Consider the following 18069-nt stretch of genomic DNA (forward strand, 5'->3'; position numbering starts at 1 on the left):
TCCAAAAGAATTTCGAACAGATATATGTAGAATAAAATCAATATCAAAACTAGAAACATTACAAAACGTGTAATAATGGTAGATGTCAAAAGTGATTTTATTGATATGCTAGAGAGCTCAGAAATGAAGACATTGACCGATTAACAAATTCATCGTGGAGAACGAAGGCTTTTTGAGTGATAATGTTAGATTTCCCTATAACTCCGATGGATTAGTTTATGAGTTTAAAGCAAACCTTAGTAGGTGCCATCGCCATAATAAAAACAAACAATTATAATATATTATTGATAACAACTCCACTGATACGGTAATATTTTTAAACTCAAGAACGGAAAGTTGACATTACGTTTGTAAGAAGCCGTTTTAGTGATCCGTCAGCATTAAATTCAATTAATGTAGCATACCATCTTGTTTCTGTTGTTTCCTAAATTTGGAGTTCGCAGGCACATATGAAATATAAGTTCGCATTTAAAATAGATTTTTTTAGTAAAACGATATCATTTATATATTTACAAAGTGCAAAAAAAAAAGGTTTTGCTTTTAGCTTTTCTTCTTGTCTTTAAGGTCTATATGAGAAATTAACACTTGATATGAAAGAACTTATTTTGATGATATAATTACGATGTAAACAAAGGGTTATTTTCGTGCAACGTGTTTTGTCTTTTTTATTTTACGTTCAGCCGTGAAAAAGGTTCGTTATTCACTGTGTTTCGTGAAATCAGTAAAAAGATCAACGTGCAAGACATTTTTGATTGATCGTTCATTGTGAAATGGCAATTTTATTTCGCATTCTTCGTTGCAGATACCCCCACCCCCCCTTTTACGTCCTCATTAAGAGGGTATACCCAAGTGGAGCCTTTGTCGAGTTCCTTAATACGGATAAAAGAACAATGACATTAAGTGCCTTTTAGACGAATGCATATTATCAAAAGTATTTAGAAAATCAACCAACCTTTCGGAAAAATTGTAAGCCGTGGAAAGATTAAAATTTAAATGTGATATAAGCTGCTTTAGACGTCTATATTTTGAATAATGAATCGGTTTATTTTGCTTGTTTAAAGTTTTTAAATTACAGGGTCTTGGCACAACCACAGGTGTCATAAATGACCGTACTTAAACCAACATTCCACGGTTTCGTGATAACTGTTTATTCCTTTGAATTTGGTCCGAAAAGGTTAAACAAATGCATACATAGCAATTTTTGATAATTATTTAGATGATTTTACAGTGTTAGAATAAGTTAGATTTATATCTTTATTAACTGTTTATATGACCGAACTGTCTATGGCTTGACACAGTGCAAACGGAGTTTCAACTGTTTCAGAGACACAATATGTACCATACCTTTTTAACCATTGTTATTTCGTATACTGTTTTATTCATTAGACTCTATCGTAGTGGTTTTTCATGTAGCATTGTCTCCAACCGTTTGTTGGTACTAAATTTGTATAAATCTCAAGAAAGTTTAGTCGGTCTCTCCGCAAACAGAAATTCTGCCTATATAGAAATTAATATTCCATACGCGACTAATCACCATTATACATCAGGTAATTGATATTTCTGATTGATTTGTATTTCGAGTATTTATCGATTTTGTCAAGAATATTCAGATTGCAAAACAGCAGAAAGGCGAAAATTCACAGGATTCTGAAAGGATATAATGTACGTAAGACATAGATGTGATTAGAGAATTTAAAGCTGAAGTATAATGCAAACTGAAACATTTGATACAGACATTATGCCGTTTTAGTTGTTATGATTTGTCAGACAATATATGGAAACTGATAGAACGTTTCAAATGTCAACGCGACAGTGTGTGCCATCATTTCAAAGGTATGGGCAATGCAGTCCCATGTTTTATTGAACTGTTTTGATATTTATATTTATCAAAATTGATCAACAAACGTCAAACCTATGAAGGAAAAAATAACACATTTTTCATCTTAATTTATTGGATTATCTCATTGGGATGTAATCAAATTTTATAGTATACGGTACATTTCTCAACCCTCACATCTTTCCTAATCTCATATATTCATTTAAACACATTTAAACACAGATATACTAGTATACAAATAAAAAGCACTTAAGCTCTTCACTTTAACTTTCACTTCTCCGATTTCAAAATTATCTTTTACATTTCACTCATAATGCTAGTGTTTAAAGTTAATAATGCACCAATTAAATCGAACAGATATAAATTAAAAAAAGTATTCACACACTGAAATAACAGCAAAGGTTCTAGATTGTATTCTAAAATAAGATGTAAGAACACTACTAGCATTCCGAAAATAATTTTCTCAAAACCAGCCAACTATTGATCGCGTCTTTGGTAAAATCATACAACAACCAATATGCTTGTCCAGTATGCTAGGCCGCTTTATTATTATGTTTATTGACTAGAAATCACAGGGGAACCACCTGACACCGTTTATACGTCATATCATAAATATTAGGAATATTTTGGAATCCTCGTCATAAAACTGTTTTCTATATCTAAGTGTCCACCGAAATAACGATGTCGTCAAAATCTTTTCACCTGTTACCAACTGGCCATTCGTCAAATTGTATTGCTGAACAGTCTTTATATTTATGCAGATAATTTCATCTTTGAAAATCGAGACGTCACTTGAGCTTGCGGTCGAATAGGGGGTAATGGTGGAATAGCTGATTTAGTTCTTAGATGTTTAGACTGCTGAAATAGTTTTTCATCGACATACTGATTACTTCCTATGTGAATAAAAATGCCTGCTACAATGTTCAATAATAATCCCATGATTACTAACCCCATCGACCAACCGACGGAAAAGTCAATACTGTTAGCACCAGCACCAAACAAGATTACACCAAGAAATCCAAAGAAACCTGAAATAAACCAATTGCTTATTTACTATAGATGTATTATAAACTGGCCTTGGTTATGTGTACATGTGTTCCCTTATCATTTGTTTTCATAGAGATAAGTAATAAGATCTAATAATGGTACAGCACAATGTAAAATCAATATTATCGCAGAGACAATTAGTCATCTGTGGAAAGTCTTCTTACAATAATACGTCATGCTTTTCTCAGAATGTGTATGACGTATTTGCACTGCCATTTAATGCATTTGTATTGTTTAATACGTTGGTCTAACTACAAATACTCATATATCGGTGCTGTATATGTTAGTAGGTAGATTGAGTGCTCACAAACAAGTTTAGCCCGCCACATGCATTATGTGCCAAAACAGGAGCCTTTATATTGGGTGATTGTCATTTTTGTGTTGTTGTGCGCCGTATTTGTTTTTCATTAATTGTATTTTCATAAATCAAACCGTTGTAATTTCTTGTTTAAATTGTTTCAGATCTTGTCGTGTGGGTACTTTTACAGCTGACTGTATAGTTAAGGTTTGCTCATTATTGACGGTCGTAACTTGCTTGCACCTTCGTCATTTGGACATGAGGAAACGATGATAGTCTGTCGGAAGGGGACAATATATGTCTGACCCGTGTTAAGAGAGAGCCATATCTCTTGCACGTAAAAGACACCCTTGATTTCGAAAAAGAGCAAGCTAATGCCGCTACAAGGCAGCACTCGCACCCTCAAAGTGGAAAGGTATTGATATAAGTTGCAAAACTTGTTTCCCAATCCACTATAAATAAATATGTTTAAACTAAACTACGTCATTTGAACTCTGGTGGATAATTGTCTCATTGACAATCATATTCATAAGTTATATAAGTAATCTATATGTTTATAATTTAACAAATCAAACATACTTGTGATGTAAGATGTGAGTGCAGCTAATCTTCCAACTGCTTTTTCTTCGAATAAGCCGCACATGTACAACAGCATTAAAAGTAGAACAAATAGTAATCCACAAGTAGTAAATATCTCAATAACTGCAGCACCCATGACCCTACCTTTGGCTGAAATTATAAAGTGAGACGAGTTGTTAACAATCAAATAAAAGTGTGATATCTAAATCTAATAATGATAATAAAACACATATCATTTTGTACTGAAGTCATAAACATATGAATGAAGACACAGTGCAGTGGCGGTTCCAGGGGGTCCGTGGTTGGAGCCCCCCTTTTTTGGACGAGCAATGCATTTGAATGGAGACATGTAGTTGGAACCCTTGTCCTGGGTAAGGACCCCCCTTTTTAAAATGGCTGGATCCGCTCCTGCACAGTTGATAATGTCAAAGGCTCGTTTACACAGTCTGCGACTGTCGTACTAGTGAGAGGTTTAGCGCTATAAAACCAGGTTCAATCCACCATTTTTTTTTTTAAAAGAAAATGCCTGAACAAAGTTAGGAATATGACAGTTGTTATCCATTCGTTTAATGTGTTTGAGTTTTTGATTTTGCCATTTGATTAGGGACTTTTCGTTTTGAATTTTCTTCGGAGTTCAATATTTTTTTGTGATTTTACTTTTCACTGCATGAAATGTGGATTATTTAGTGATAGGGGATCGTCAATACATATGAAATTAAAATTAAAGGACTTTTTTTGAAAGATTTGTTTTATCTTTTTCCTTTAAGAATGTTTTTGTATGAATTCTGCTTCATGAGTACAAAACCAAGTGAGCCAGTAGGGGTGCACAATTATTACACATTGGAATACCAACTGTCTTTTGAAATATCAATTCACCAGACTCAGCCAATATGTTGTCTATCAAAATGTCTAGTATGATATCATTCACAGTATAGTTGGTAGTTTTTTTTTTAATCAGTGCGTTTCTTAACAAAGTTAGATTTTTCATGGTCAAATGAATGCACGAACCCATTTTTGTAGAAAAAAAACTCTGTTTAAAGAGGACTAAGTTAGGTTTAACTAGGACTAGGCTCTGAAAAAAACTAGGACTATGTTTTTTTCAATGAATTGGCATTTAATTACTAAAACGAGGTAAAGTCTATGTCTGAATTTTCAGGAAAGACCACTTTATAAAGCGTGCTTATCTATGTTGTCACCCGAAAAGTGACTTGTTCCACGAAATTACTGTAAATTTGTTCATTATATCATGCACAAAATATTTATAACAAAGAAATTAATTTGAATCTTGAGAAATAAATTTCATGATAGATTAGTTATAAATCTTATAAGATCGATTCAAAATTTCCTAACGTTCTTTCATAGCCATATGCCGCATGATTGATGATACTGGTTATTCTTCTGCATGTCGAATAAAATCTGCAAAGAATACTTTTCGCTTTGTAGTAAATAAAAACAAGATAGGTCTTTTCACAACTATGGTTATTGATTTAATTTTTGACTGGTTTTTTAATTATACTATATTTTTTTTTAAATATTTGATAATATTATATCATTACAAAAAAAACCGAAATATGGTCAGGAATATGCAATTGTTATCCATTCGTTTGATGCATTTGAGCTTTGGATTTTCCCACTTGCTTAGGGATTTTCCGTTTTGAATTTTCATCTGAGTTCGGTATTTGAAAAAAATACTCGCAAGAATATGTTATAATATATATAAATTGCGTCAATAACTGGAATGCATACTGTAACTACGGGGAAAGTTATTTGCCTAAATTGTAAAAAAAATCATTACATGGTAAAAAAAATGTCCTTTCCGAAATGTTTTAAGGGCATACGATACAGTTTTGAACCTGTATTTACAAGTTGGTGAAAATTTGCATGTAGGCTATTTTCTACCTGATTAAATCAAATATGTAATAAAAAAATATACCTTCATGTGCTACTTTTTGAGTAAAATTAGGTCGAAATTTTGTATATTTGCTTAAAATTCAGATTTGTATCCGTATTTTCTTTTTCGAAAGAAAGACATAACTTTTTTGTTTTAAAAGATAAACACAAATTGTATTTTTGTTAAATAATCGGTAATTTTTGTATTTTATAAGTTTCCTAAAAAAATATGCATTTTTTATTCTGAAATAACTTATATTTATCAAATGGTCATGAATTAAGAAAAAATCGTATTTTTTTGCTGTATATTTATCAAAATTAAAAAAAATCCTCTATTTACAGTTTAATAAAATTTGGTGCACATAATCTCCCTGCAAAATGAAACAAAATGTCGTTTTAAAAAATAGGGGTCGATGCACTCGTTTTCAAATTAAATCAGTTTGAATGATAAAAAATAGTCGAAAAATGCATTTTTCCCGATATTTCATAGTTTGACGTCGCGAAAATAACATGTTACGTTAGCAACGTCATTACCTTCCCTGTAACTGTATCGTATGTCCTTAATGATTTAAATCAAGTAAACGCTGCTGTAATGCAATGAGAGAAAAAGAAATGAGAATACATGAAAATTCAGACGCAAATTAAACAACGACCCAAACTACAGATTAGTTATTTTTATTGTTTACAATAATTTCACTATGCTCATATATATGTTTTGAATGGTCTTAGAAGGGTGCAAGTCTCCGATACACAAAAGCTTTTTTTTTTTTTTATCTCTCCTTAACTGTACCTGATATGGAATATATGGAATATATCAGGTACAGTTAAGGAGAGATAAAACTTCTGCTCTACGATGGAAACATTTGGACATATATTGAATACGGGGAGAGACTGCAGTATAAAGTAAAATAACAAAAATACTGAACTCTAAGGAAAATTCAAAACGGAAAGTCCCTAATCACACGACAATATCAAACGACAAAACACAAACATTAAATACTTGGTACAGGCATTATCCAATGTAGATTGGTGGATTGAACCTGGTTTTAAAGCGCTAAACCTCTCATTTGTATTCCATATGATAGGTAACAACTAATAAAAAAAAATCATATATTTATATTTCTTTGTCCAGTTTTTTTTTATGATGATCAGATCAGATAACACTGTGAATCTGCGCTAAAAATGAACCAATGGTTTGAACAGAGTTGCAAATTAACCATGGTGTATCATTTGACTGAAAAGTGTTGGAACTTCTTAAATTTGGCAAACTTTTTCGATGACCATAAACCTCCTTGCAAATTGGATATTGAATAAAAAACGTGTATGCAATCAATTCTATTTACTCTTCAAAGGTCATGTCATTTGAAGAAATTACAATACACATTTAAAAAAAAACACCAAAACCTAACGGACTTACACAGAGAGGTGAATGACAAAGTATGATTCACTTTGAAGACTTAAAATGCATCACCTTGCCAATAAAATCAAAAGGTTATCAATTGATTTGTTTAAAAAATAAAATAACTAAATGTATTGAACGTCGATCATTCCTGGTAGCTATATAAGAAAAACGTGGCATACACAACTTATGTAGAAGTTATTGGTTACATCGGAATGTATATTGAATTAAAGAGTCGAAATCGAATAACTTTTCCTGTTCTATCAATCACTGAAACTTTGGTATAAGTTTTGAAAAAAAAATTGGTTTATTTCTTAATAGAACATCAAATTATAAACGCACGTAGAAGACTCCAATTTTAACAATTTAGACTTTGACAAATTTTCAGTAGCTATCCCAAGAACGATATTAGAAAGTTGTAAACCAAAACCCAAATGATGACTATATCAAACTAGGTAATTTCTTTGAGATAAAAACTAATACGATTTTGTCAGCAATTTCCTCAAATGCAAAATTAAGTGTAAAAACTTTGGTATAAGTTTTGAAAAAAAAATTGGTTTGTTTCTTAATAAAACATCAAATTATAAACGCACGTAGAAGACTCCAATTTTAACAATTTAGACTTTGACAAATTTTCAGAAGCTATCCCAAGAACGATATTAGAAAGTTGTAAACCAAAACCCAAATGATGACTATATCAAACTAGGTAATTTCTTTGAGATAAAAACTAATACGATTTTGTCAGCAATTTCCTCAAATGCAAAATTAAGTGTAAAAACTTTGGTATAAGTTTTGAAAAAAAAATTGGTTTGTTTCTTAATAAAACATCAAATTATAAACGCACGTAGAAGACTCCAATTTTAACAATTTAGACTTTGACAAATTTTCAGAAGCTATCCCAAGAACGGTATTAGAAAGTTGTAAACCAAAACCCAAATGATGACTATATCAAACTAGGTATTTTCTTTGAGATAAAAACTAATACGATTTTGTCATCAATCTCCTCAAATGCAAAATTAAGTGTAAAAACATGAAAAAAAATCGTAATTCTTTATCAAATGCATTCATAAGATGGATAGCTTTGATTTTTTGGAAATATTTAAATTATTTAAATCTATTAAGTATATGATGATAACTTTCTGTCATTAAATTTCCGCTATTTCTATTCTGCCGCACACGCTTCTTTCTTTTATATCTGATAAAAACAAAAACAAAAAAAGCAATAAAACCAGGTTCAATCCACCATTTTCAACATTTCAAAAAGCCTGTACCAAGTCAGGAATATGACAGTTGTTATCCCTTCGTTTGATGTATTTAAGCCCTTGATTTTGCCACTTGATTAGGATTTATATCTGGATATTGACTACGAGGGTCGGTTGAAAACAGAACTTTACGACAAAAGAAATGATTTCAGCTTCCCAACAGTGAAGCATTGGGAAGCTGAAATCATCACTTCATAAATTTTACGGACGACATCATGAGTTGGTTTCAAACCGTAATTGAATATCGTAGATAATATCGGACATGTTCCTTATGTTTTAACTACAATCCCGTTCCCTTTTCACGAATGGGACCTACCGAACTAGACTTTTTACCTTTATGTGTGACATTTTTACCTATGGTGTCTCATTGTTTTGTTGACGCATCATTATCAATATTATTAAATCTGATGCAACTGTCGTACAAGTTAGTGGTTTAGTGCTATAAAACCAGGTTCAATCCACCATTTTCTACATTTGAAAATGCCTGTACCAAATCAGGAATATGACAGTTGTTGTCAACTCGTTTGATGTGTTTTGTCATTTGATTTTGCCGTGTGATTATGGACTTTCCGATTAAATTTTCCTTGGATTTCAGTAGTTTTGTGATTTTAATTTTCACTTAATATTCACACGTTTTACATGTTTTACTAGAATATCATTTGATCCCTTGAGTTTTAAGTTCGATATTTTTTTTTTCATTTCGTTTGATGTTTTTGATTCTATAACATTGTACTTATTATTAGTTTGATTTTATTATTTGCTATTATTAACTTTCCTGTCAATTTATTTTCATTGTTTTACTTAAAGATTTTGTCCTCAATGGCTAAAAATAATTGCCATTTTTTTGTGTTGTTCAAATGGGTCTCCTCAACGTACGCACTTTTTCTACAAGTACGACATAAAAGACGGGTCGCAAGAAAAAGTTCTCGTAAATAGGTTATTATGAAGGGAAAAAATTAAACAAAACTATCAAATAATTTAACTTTTTTGCTCTGAAAAAAGCGGCCTCGAGATGTCATTAAAAGTATGAATTAAAACCTTAACATCTAAAAAATAAAATACATGATATATATTATGTCTGCAAAACCTCTTTTTGTGAGTTTGTTGCGTTGTGGACAATATTTGAATTTTATTGTTTACAAAATTTTAGTTTGAAAGAGACGTTTAAAAACAGTTTATTAATAACCCATATTTTGAAAATATAGAAAATAAGAAAAAAAATAGAAAAAAAATATGAATATGTCTACGTGAGAGAGCGAATACAGTTTGAAAACACTGAGAGAAGCGAGTATTTTATTTCAATTGCAAATATGGTCATTACATGTAATTGTCAGTCTCTTATATAATATGATTCCGATGTTATTATATTAAGAGTTCACACTGAGTAAATTGGTATGCTCGAAATTTTATTTGTTGAAAATTGGTAGATTTCGGAAAGTTGTATCGTACCTGAAAGATGAACATTTTTAGGACAAAAGATAGTTACTTACAAAAAAAAATACTTGCATAAAGTATGAAGAATATACAGAAATGATATCATACAAGTTTTTTCACTCGGTAAATTTGTGAGGAGGTTTATGGTCATAGATGAAGCTAGAACAAAATCATTTGTCCGTTGATAACAGTGTCTAAAACATCAAATTAAATAAATGTAAACTCAACTGACTGTACAAGGTTGTATTATGTGTTTATATGTTTAACTCTTAGTACATACTAGATATAGATATGCATACATATTTGATCCCGCCACGTTATTACTGTGTCTGTCCCAAGTCAGGAGCCTGAAATTCAGGTGTCGTCGTTGGTGTCTGAAATACATTTTTTTCTCATTGTATTGTTTTGTTATGAATTAGACCGTTACTAGTTTTCTCGTATGAATTGATTCACATATAATCATGTCGGGATTTTTGTATGTGTTTCGCCATTTGCTGAATGAAGTGCACTTATCTATAGCTGCTGACATACACTGCATTTGGAACCGGATTCAAGTGGATAGTTGCCTCATTAGTAATCATAGGGCCTTCAACCAATGAACAATAGTAAGCTATAAAAGTCCCCGAACTGAGAAATGTAAAACGAGAAATTAATTGCCAGATTTATCTTCAAAACAATTTACAAAAACAAATACGATAAGCAGCAACAAACGACAACCACTGAATTATAGGCTCCATAATTGGAACAAGGACGTGTTGGGGGTTTACACAACCCTCCCTATATGGTTTTGTCTTTGGTTGCAGGTTTGTTTTACTCATTTAAGGCGGTGTTTGTATTTAGTGTTGTCTGTCAATAATTTTGGTCATTTCTGTATCTATTGTGTATTATTACAATAATATCGTTATACTAACCTTCTTAAAAAGCATTTATTGTTATTATTATTTTCTGAAATAATTATTACCTGCTGATGAATGATAATAGTTATGGGTAGCGTAACACAATATATGTATATCTGTGGTACACGTTGTAAAGAGTCCAGAATGTATAGCTCCATCTTCTGACACCGCCCAGTATTTAGTCCCAAATCCAGACAAAAAGAAAATCAAACTAATAAGTTCCACAATTCCCGATATCCAGTCAAGACCAATTCGACAAGGACAGTTAAATTTGCACGGCATTTTGTTGTAAAGATCCTTTTTCTTCGAAATTCGAAATGATTAAACACTTTTTATTTTAATCCGAAATTTAGCAAAAAGGGTTATATAAGCACTTGCTTGTGCATTTAACAATCACACGGAACTGTTTGTTCACATTTCTCTACCGGTTTGGTATTCTGTCATTTTAGCACAATAATCTAAATCAAACTTATGTCAATTTTCAGTAAGAAATTCAAGACTTGCGCTAATAGGTTCCTTCGTGTGGGCTAAGTATCAGAATACCCCAAATAAATCAAAACTTTGGACTGTTAAAACTTCAATCCTACTGCTGTTGATTACGCATGAAAGTTTAATGTGCAATTTTGGTTTCTTTCCAACAAATAAGATTTTAAACTGGGCCTAGTTCAACCTTTAAATCATATGTATAGTTCTTATACCTTTAGATTAGAACGTGAACAACAATAAATACAAAACCCGAGGCTCTGTCGGGGTTTAATACTCCTATTTCGTTTTTTATATTCTTATTTTCTGTATACTTTATGTAAGTCTAAGTATGGAAATTTAAATTGTATAGAGCAAGTTCCAAGAACAATGAATGTTAGAAATTGAATATTGTTTATCTGTGAACTTTTATTTATAATGTATTTGTCGGTTCACATTTCTTTTTTAGTTTTAATGAAAATAAGAAATATGAGGTAAGAACTAATTTGAAAATTGTCTGAAGCTTCTTGAGATCTGTTTCGCATTTCATTGTTAAGCGTTAAGCAATCTCAACCAATCAAAATTGTGGCATCAGGTTTACTTGTAAATTTATCCATTCTAAAGTTTGGTAAAATCTTTAATAAAAAATCTGAGACTAGAAGAACATATTGGACAAAATATGTGTCGCACTTACTAACAAAAAGATTTTTTGCTTTCAAAGATTGGTATACGGATTTTTTTTAAGTTGTAAATTAGCATTTCGCACTTGTTGGTGACCCTTGTTCCGTTTTTAAAGCTGAGTTTTATTAAGGTTTGTACGGATATTAGAATTAAAGCACTTCAAACAAATAGACGTATTTATAAGAACTTATAGAAATTATATTTAAATACAAAAAAGAGTAGATAGCAAACGATAAGAAGTAGAACGATCAACCCTCATCTAACCTGTGACAATGTTGAACTTACTCAAAATTAGTTCGAAATGGCTAAACTCATCAAATCAACGCGAAGTACAAAAAACTTGTAACATAATAACCAATTAAAGATTACTAGAATTAAGCTAGATCAAAACTTGGACTATCAAAGTCAATAACAACTAATAAATAAATCATTTTCTCCCAGACTATGGAATCAATATATCCAATAAATAAATCATTTTCTCCCAGACTATGGAATCAATATATCCAATAAATAAATCATTTTCTCCCAGACTATGGTATCAATATATCCAATAGATAATAATGACGTAGTAAAAAGTCTCTAAGATGATTTTTTTGCAATGCCAAATTATAAACACAATCCGTGACCAGGATTTAGGATAATAAGTTTTCACTGATAAACATAAAGCAAGGCATACTAAGTTATCGTTTTTTCGCAATTAGGACTACTTTTGTGCACGTGTGCTTTATAAATTTATACAATAATTAAAAAAATGTGTGTGTGTGGGAGGGGGGGGGGGGGATTCTGTCAAGTTTTTTAACTTTCAAGAATACAGCTTTATTGTTGAAATGGGTTGTTGTCTCATGAACGCATGCCGCTATACTTTAATTCGTACTTTTATCTACGTACATAGATTTAATATAATTCTACACCCTAAATGTGCCCCATTAGTGCTGATCAATAATTGTATATTGAACAGTTTATATCTTTTGAAATATTCAATTCGAATAGACTATCGCATGTAAATATTTGAAGGGTAGGTTGGTAATGTGGACCAAGGTTAAAATGCAAAAGAAATTTAAATCACGAATTTACATAGAGCATGTATCATAAATTATAACGTCTCGTTAATTTTACGAATCGTCACCTTTTTTTAATTGAATAAATTTATATCTATTCAATAATGTTATGGTTAATATAGTTTGTAATTTCCTATATTAAAAAAGGTTTTTTGTCTTATCTACTTATATAATTTATGAACAATTAGTTTCAAGAAATATATGAATTAAGGATCTTTATTTATTTTGGTGCAAAATGTACTGATGACAGTCAGCTATAAAAGGTCACGAAATGCCAAATGTAAGACACCTCAAACTTGAAAACAAACGGCCTAATTTATGAACAAAATAATTAGCGAAAAATAAATATGCTACACGACAACAAACGACAACTTCTGAATTACTTGCTCCTGTTGTTCTTCTTTTCAGCTTCTTAATACACTTTTAGAAACAATTACTGCATATTTTTCAAACATACACAACTCGATGGAACCGAAGACATTAAAAGAAAAGTGCTTTGTTTGTTGCGAATGTTTTATTGTTCCCTCGTCAATTTAAAAGCTACAGTATAACAAATGCATGGACCTGTCCTACGTCACGAACTTCGTTTAGATTTTGTTTTATGTCATTTCTTAATGCTTGTTATGTGTTGAAATAATTGTTTCCTTTAAAAACTTGTTTGTAGACACGGAGCTTTAAACATCACAGGTCTACTGTTGAAAACTGCGTTGCCTTCAATATGTTTTTGTGTTGTTTGAATGCGTCATTATCGCGTTCTTTTATTCAATCAGTAACTGGTATCAAGTCAGTTAGGTTCTGAAATCTTGATATTCACACGAATCCAATGTCTTAAGTCACGGAAAAATAGTCCAATACCTTCCCTGCATTCTATGATTAGCACTCACAAATATCCCTATTCACGGAATAATCAGTGATTAACTTCATAAAATTAAGAATGGAAATGGGGAATATGTCAAAGAGACAACAACCCGACCAAAGAGTAGACAACAATAGTCCAGGCGAGTAACATGCACATATTAAAAACATCATCTATACATGAAAACAATCATTCCAATATCAGTTCACTCGGAATCTTGGAGTCTTGTAAATTTTCAGAGTTTCTAACAATGAACTGATTTGTCCTTTAATATCTATTCTTATTATTGATTTTTGTGTTCTACATTTTTAAGACTCTGGTTGTATATGTCTAGTCGCTAGAGAAAAATCAAATCGATGTACCCCAGTTTGGACAGATTCTGTAAGTGGTTTGCATGATAAAATCTCAGCCTCTACACAATTTTCGATCTTTTTTCAGTAGTTCCCTGCAAGCTTTTGTCGATCCGCTTTGCGGAATCTACTTATTTAATTGTCGGTTGATTAACTTGGACTCCTCCAACGGTTTCTATGTTATAAAAAAAAACGTTTGATTAGTTGCAAATATTAATAATGTCACTTTAAATATTCCAACCATTCATGATAGAAATCTTCGTTTCGTTCGTCATTACTAACTCTTATATGTTTTGGGGGTTTGCTTCTGTAACCTGTGTCGACTGGTGTTTGCTTCAATAACTTTCTCATTAATATTCCAGCCGAATTCCCCTTTTTTGTTCTCTTTGGATTATCACAAATAAGCGTAATAGGTATTTTACCGGCTTTTATTTTTAATAGTCAGTCAGTTTAGATAGTGTCACACAGGCACTCGTCTCTAAAAAAGAAATTTCCTATAGCCTTGATAAATGTTTTTTCAGAGTGTCCGTGTTATTTTGTGTCATCATACATATTTTGAACATTTATCCTTTAAACTCCGTTGACAGCTTTGACATTTTAACTCTTCCAAATACATGTCCACCAAATCGTATCAAATAAAAGTTTTCAATTTTAATTAAATGGCAGTTGATAGATATTATTCGGTAACTCATATACAGCCCTCTTCTTTTAATGATAAATGTTAATAGGGTAGATATACTTACTAGAGGTGTGATGGGATGATAGAAGCTTCTTTCCGCGGACAACATTTATAAATAAAGGCAACAGTAGTATACCGCTGTTCGATAGTCATAAAACAAATCCGGGTTAGGGACATAAAAAAATCAATGAAGGATAAAACAAACTTAATTCAAATAGTTTTGGGGTGGGGGTCAAAAATGCTGCAAGTTTTGTTTAAATCAATTGACATCGATTTTAAATATATCCGTATTGGTCAATCAATTTTTTTCACATATAAAGTTAAGAGGGGGGTAGGGGGTCAGTGAAAAAACTATACGAATTAAGTTTTTTTTTTATCCTCCATTGAACTTTTGATGTCGTCCCTTACAAACTACAACTGAGGGAAACACATCAAATATAAGAGGAAAACAACGAAATAACAGAAATACTAAAGTGCAACAAAAAACAAAACGACAATATAACACACAAAGGAACGAACTTTAAGATAACAATAAACGTTTCGGCAATACATTTTATCGACAGGCTGTAGATAATCGTATGGGTCATATTAATTAAGAAGCCAGACGGGAACTTTAGACTTTAATGCATTCATATGAAATATCCATTTTTACCTATAAAAAGTAAAATCACAAAAATACTTAACTCCGAGGAAAATTCAAAACGGAAAGTACCTAATCAAATGGCAAAATCAAAAGTTCACACACATCAAACGATTAGACAACTATCGTATTCCTGACTTGGTACAGGCATTTTCGTGGATTAAACCTGGTTTTATAGCTAGCTAAACCTCTCACTTGTATGACAGCCCCTATGTAGACACTGAAGTATGAATGAAGCGAAGGGGTTTCATGTTCTTAAAACATACCCCCATGGAGGCCAACTCATAAACACATTATACTATCATTTGAAGGCACTTCAGCATGAATCTGCGGTGCCACCTCGTTTACTACACATGCTATTGAAATGCATGTTTGTGATCGATGTTAGTCTTTACCAAATATCAAAATAATAAAGTATACTGTTGCCAACTTGTTTTCCTACATGTCCTGCCTTCATTGCCATTCATAGATCAGACAAACATAACAAACAACTGTTACCGTTTGACAATGTCTGTAAGGATCTCTTTTCAAACTATACGTTTAATGTTTTTTTAATAATTTTTTTCACAAAAGTCAATAAAATATTTTTACATTCTAATGGAATATTTTGAATGTTTAAACAAATGTTTGAATTTGTCCCATTTCTCATATGTTGTCATGAGATATACACCAAAATGATGTTGCAAATTCTATATTATTTTTTCAATTTTAGAACTTGATATCAATGAAATCATTTAAAATATGAGCTGCTTCGGATAGAAATCAACTTTATGCAAGTGTACGTAAATATGAACATGTATTATACTCTGATAGATTTTGGAATATTCATGTAGTAAATACAATGAAATAAAAGATGAATCATGTTCCGTTTTGTAGCAGTCGATTAATAATACAACTTGTAAACAGTCCAAGACTTTCTGTTGAATTTTTTTCAAAACTTAAAAGGTTAACATATGTATTGACATTTTATATTTTATCGTATGATGTTATGCTATTGTTTCAGAAAAAGGGAGAAGATTTGGTACCATTAAAACGTTTAATCCCGCTGCAAATGTTTGCACCTGTCCTAAGTCAGGAATCTGATGTACAGTAGTTGTAGTTTGTTTATGTAATTTATACGTGTTTCTCATTTCACAATTTTTTATATAGATTAGACCGTTGGTTTTCCCGTTTGAATGGTTTTACACTACTAATTTTGGGGCCCTTTATAGCTTGTTGTTCGGTGTGAGCCAAGGCTCCGTGTTGAAGGCCATACATTGACAACAACTGTCATTTTCCTGACTTGGTACAGGCATTTTCGTGGATTAAAACTGGTTTTAATGGTTAACTTTTTTTTTTTAAATTGTTATTTGGATGGAGAGTTGTCTCATTGGCAGTCACACCACATCTTCCTATATCTATTGACGTTGATTTGTATAAGGTTGATTTCAAACCGATACAGCTCATACTAAAAACATGGTAAGGAACCACTAAACACAGATACAATTTGAATTTGTCAAAGGAGTAGGGTTCGACAAGGTTCTAAAATGGCCCCTGTTTCTGGCGTAAACTTAAAATTAGGATTAATTGACCAATAAGAAAACGTATTATAGCTAATACAATGACAATATCGAAAATATGGGGGTTTTTTCCCTTAGTTTTCGTACTTGCAGTCTATTCATGATGTCACAAAAGGCGTTTGTTTTGATTGTCGACAAAAATGTAATTAAAATGTATACATTTCCTTTTAATTCTAGGATAGGAAAGCATAGAGTGCAGGGGTTGACAAAAAAAAATATTTCAGCATAATACTTGTTATTGTATTTTACATATCTGAGACCAATATTTAGTTTGTCTATGCCTGCACTCTATGTTTCCTAGGCATTAATTTAGTTGAAACCAGTAGTTTTGTTAAATCTGGCAAAAACCTTTGTTTTAGCCCATAGAGGGCTAGATCAGCAGACAGTATAGAAAACAAGTTTGTATATGATATATTTCTAGTTAAGATTCATCTAAAGGCACTTATCAATGACCTTTAGTCATTGCTACTGTATTTTGAACTCCTAATTTTGTTTTTATTTGTCTTCCTCATATTTAACATACAGTCACCACTAGTAATAGGTCACATTTGACCTTTTTTTGATAAGGTAAGTTTTCTATGGTCTCAAGGGTGACCTTTATAAAGGTTTGACTGTAATTGTTTCTTGTTTGACATAATTACTTATGTATGTATTTACATCCATATACTTATAAGTCTGGGCTTGTGAGAATAAATGTATTTATCAAAGTTGTACAAAAATTGAACATGTAAAAATGTTGTGTGTTTATAGTTGACTAGTGTTTGGTTAATTATAGTAAGGTCGCTTTGATTGGGATATTGAGTTCATGCACGAGTAAACTCATGTAGTTTAAAGTCATTCGAGCCATTGCTGTCAAAGTGTACAGTAGCATTTTGCCAAATAAATAATATCATTAATATATTATTTATTTTCAGATTTGTAGACCACTAGTATGGGAAAACCAGTACACGTATAAGCTGCTTAATAATACCTGTGTATTTATATGAACTTTACACAACATTATACTCATATTTATAATAAAATGTGTGCTTGTCTCTGCAAGTGGCGTCTCCAATGTAAGAGTTTGTGGTTATTTGATAAATATTTTATGTTCGTTTGAGTTTACTAATTAGAATTTAAAAACTAATATTATCACAGACTAT

The 18069-nt window shown here is 31.5% G+C and overlaps 1 protein-coding gene across 1 annotated transcript; it reads right to left on the reverse strand.

Moving 5' to 3' along the window:
- Positions 1–1932: 1932 nt before the first annotated feature.
- Positions 1933–11325, reverse strand: LOC139498609 (uncharacterized). Its single transcript, XM_071287073.1, has 3 exons — positions 10708–11325; positions 3762–3911; positions 1933–2865 (listed from the first exon to the last, which is right to left on the reverse strand). Exons 1-3 carry the CDS (start codon positions 10922–10924, stop codon positions 2591–2593), a joined length of 642 nt encoding a protein of 213 aa, XP_071143174.1. The 5' UTR covers positions 10925–11325; the 3' UTR covers positions 1933–2590.
- Between the last annotated feature and the right edge of the window lie 6744 nt (positions 11326–18069).

The sequence above is a fragment of the Mytilus edulis genome, chromosome 12, assembly GCF_963676685.1.
Source record: "Mytilus edulis chromosome 12, xbMytEdul2.2, whole genome shotgun sequence".
In the NCBI taxonomy this organism is placed as follows: Eukaryota; Metazoa; Mollusca; class Bivalvia; order Mytilida; family Mytilidae; genus Mytilus; species Mytilus edulis.

Excerpts from the sequence above, each read along its gene's own strand:
- LOC139498609 (XM_071287073.1), bottom strand. The coding sequence starts at position 10,924 with ATGCCGTGCAAATTTAACTGTCCTTGTCGAATTGGTCTTGACTGGATA. Across the intron at positions 3,912-10,707 it reads CTATTATCATTCATCAGCAG|CCAAAGGTAGGGTCATGGGT; the intron begins GTAATAATTATT and ends TTATAATTTCAG. Across the intron at positions 2,866-3,761 it reads ACTCACATCTTACATCACAA|GTTTCTTTGGATTTCTTGGT; the intron begins GTATGTTTGATT and ends GGTTTATTTCAG.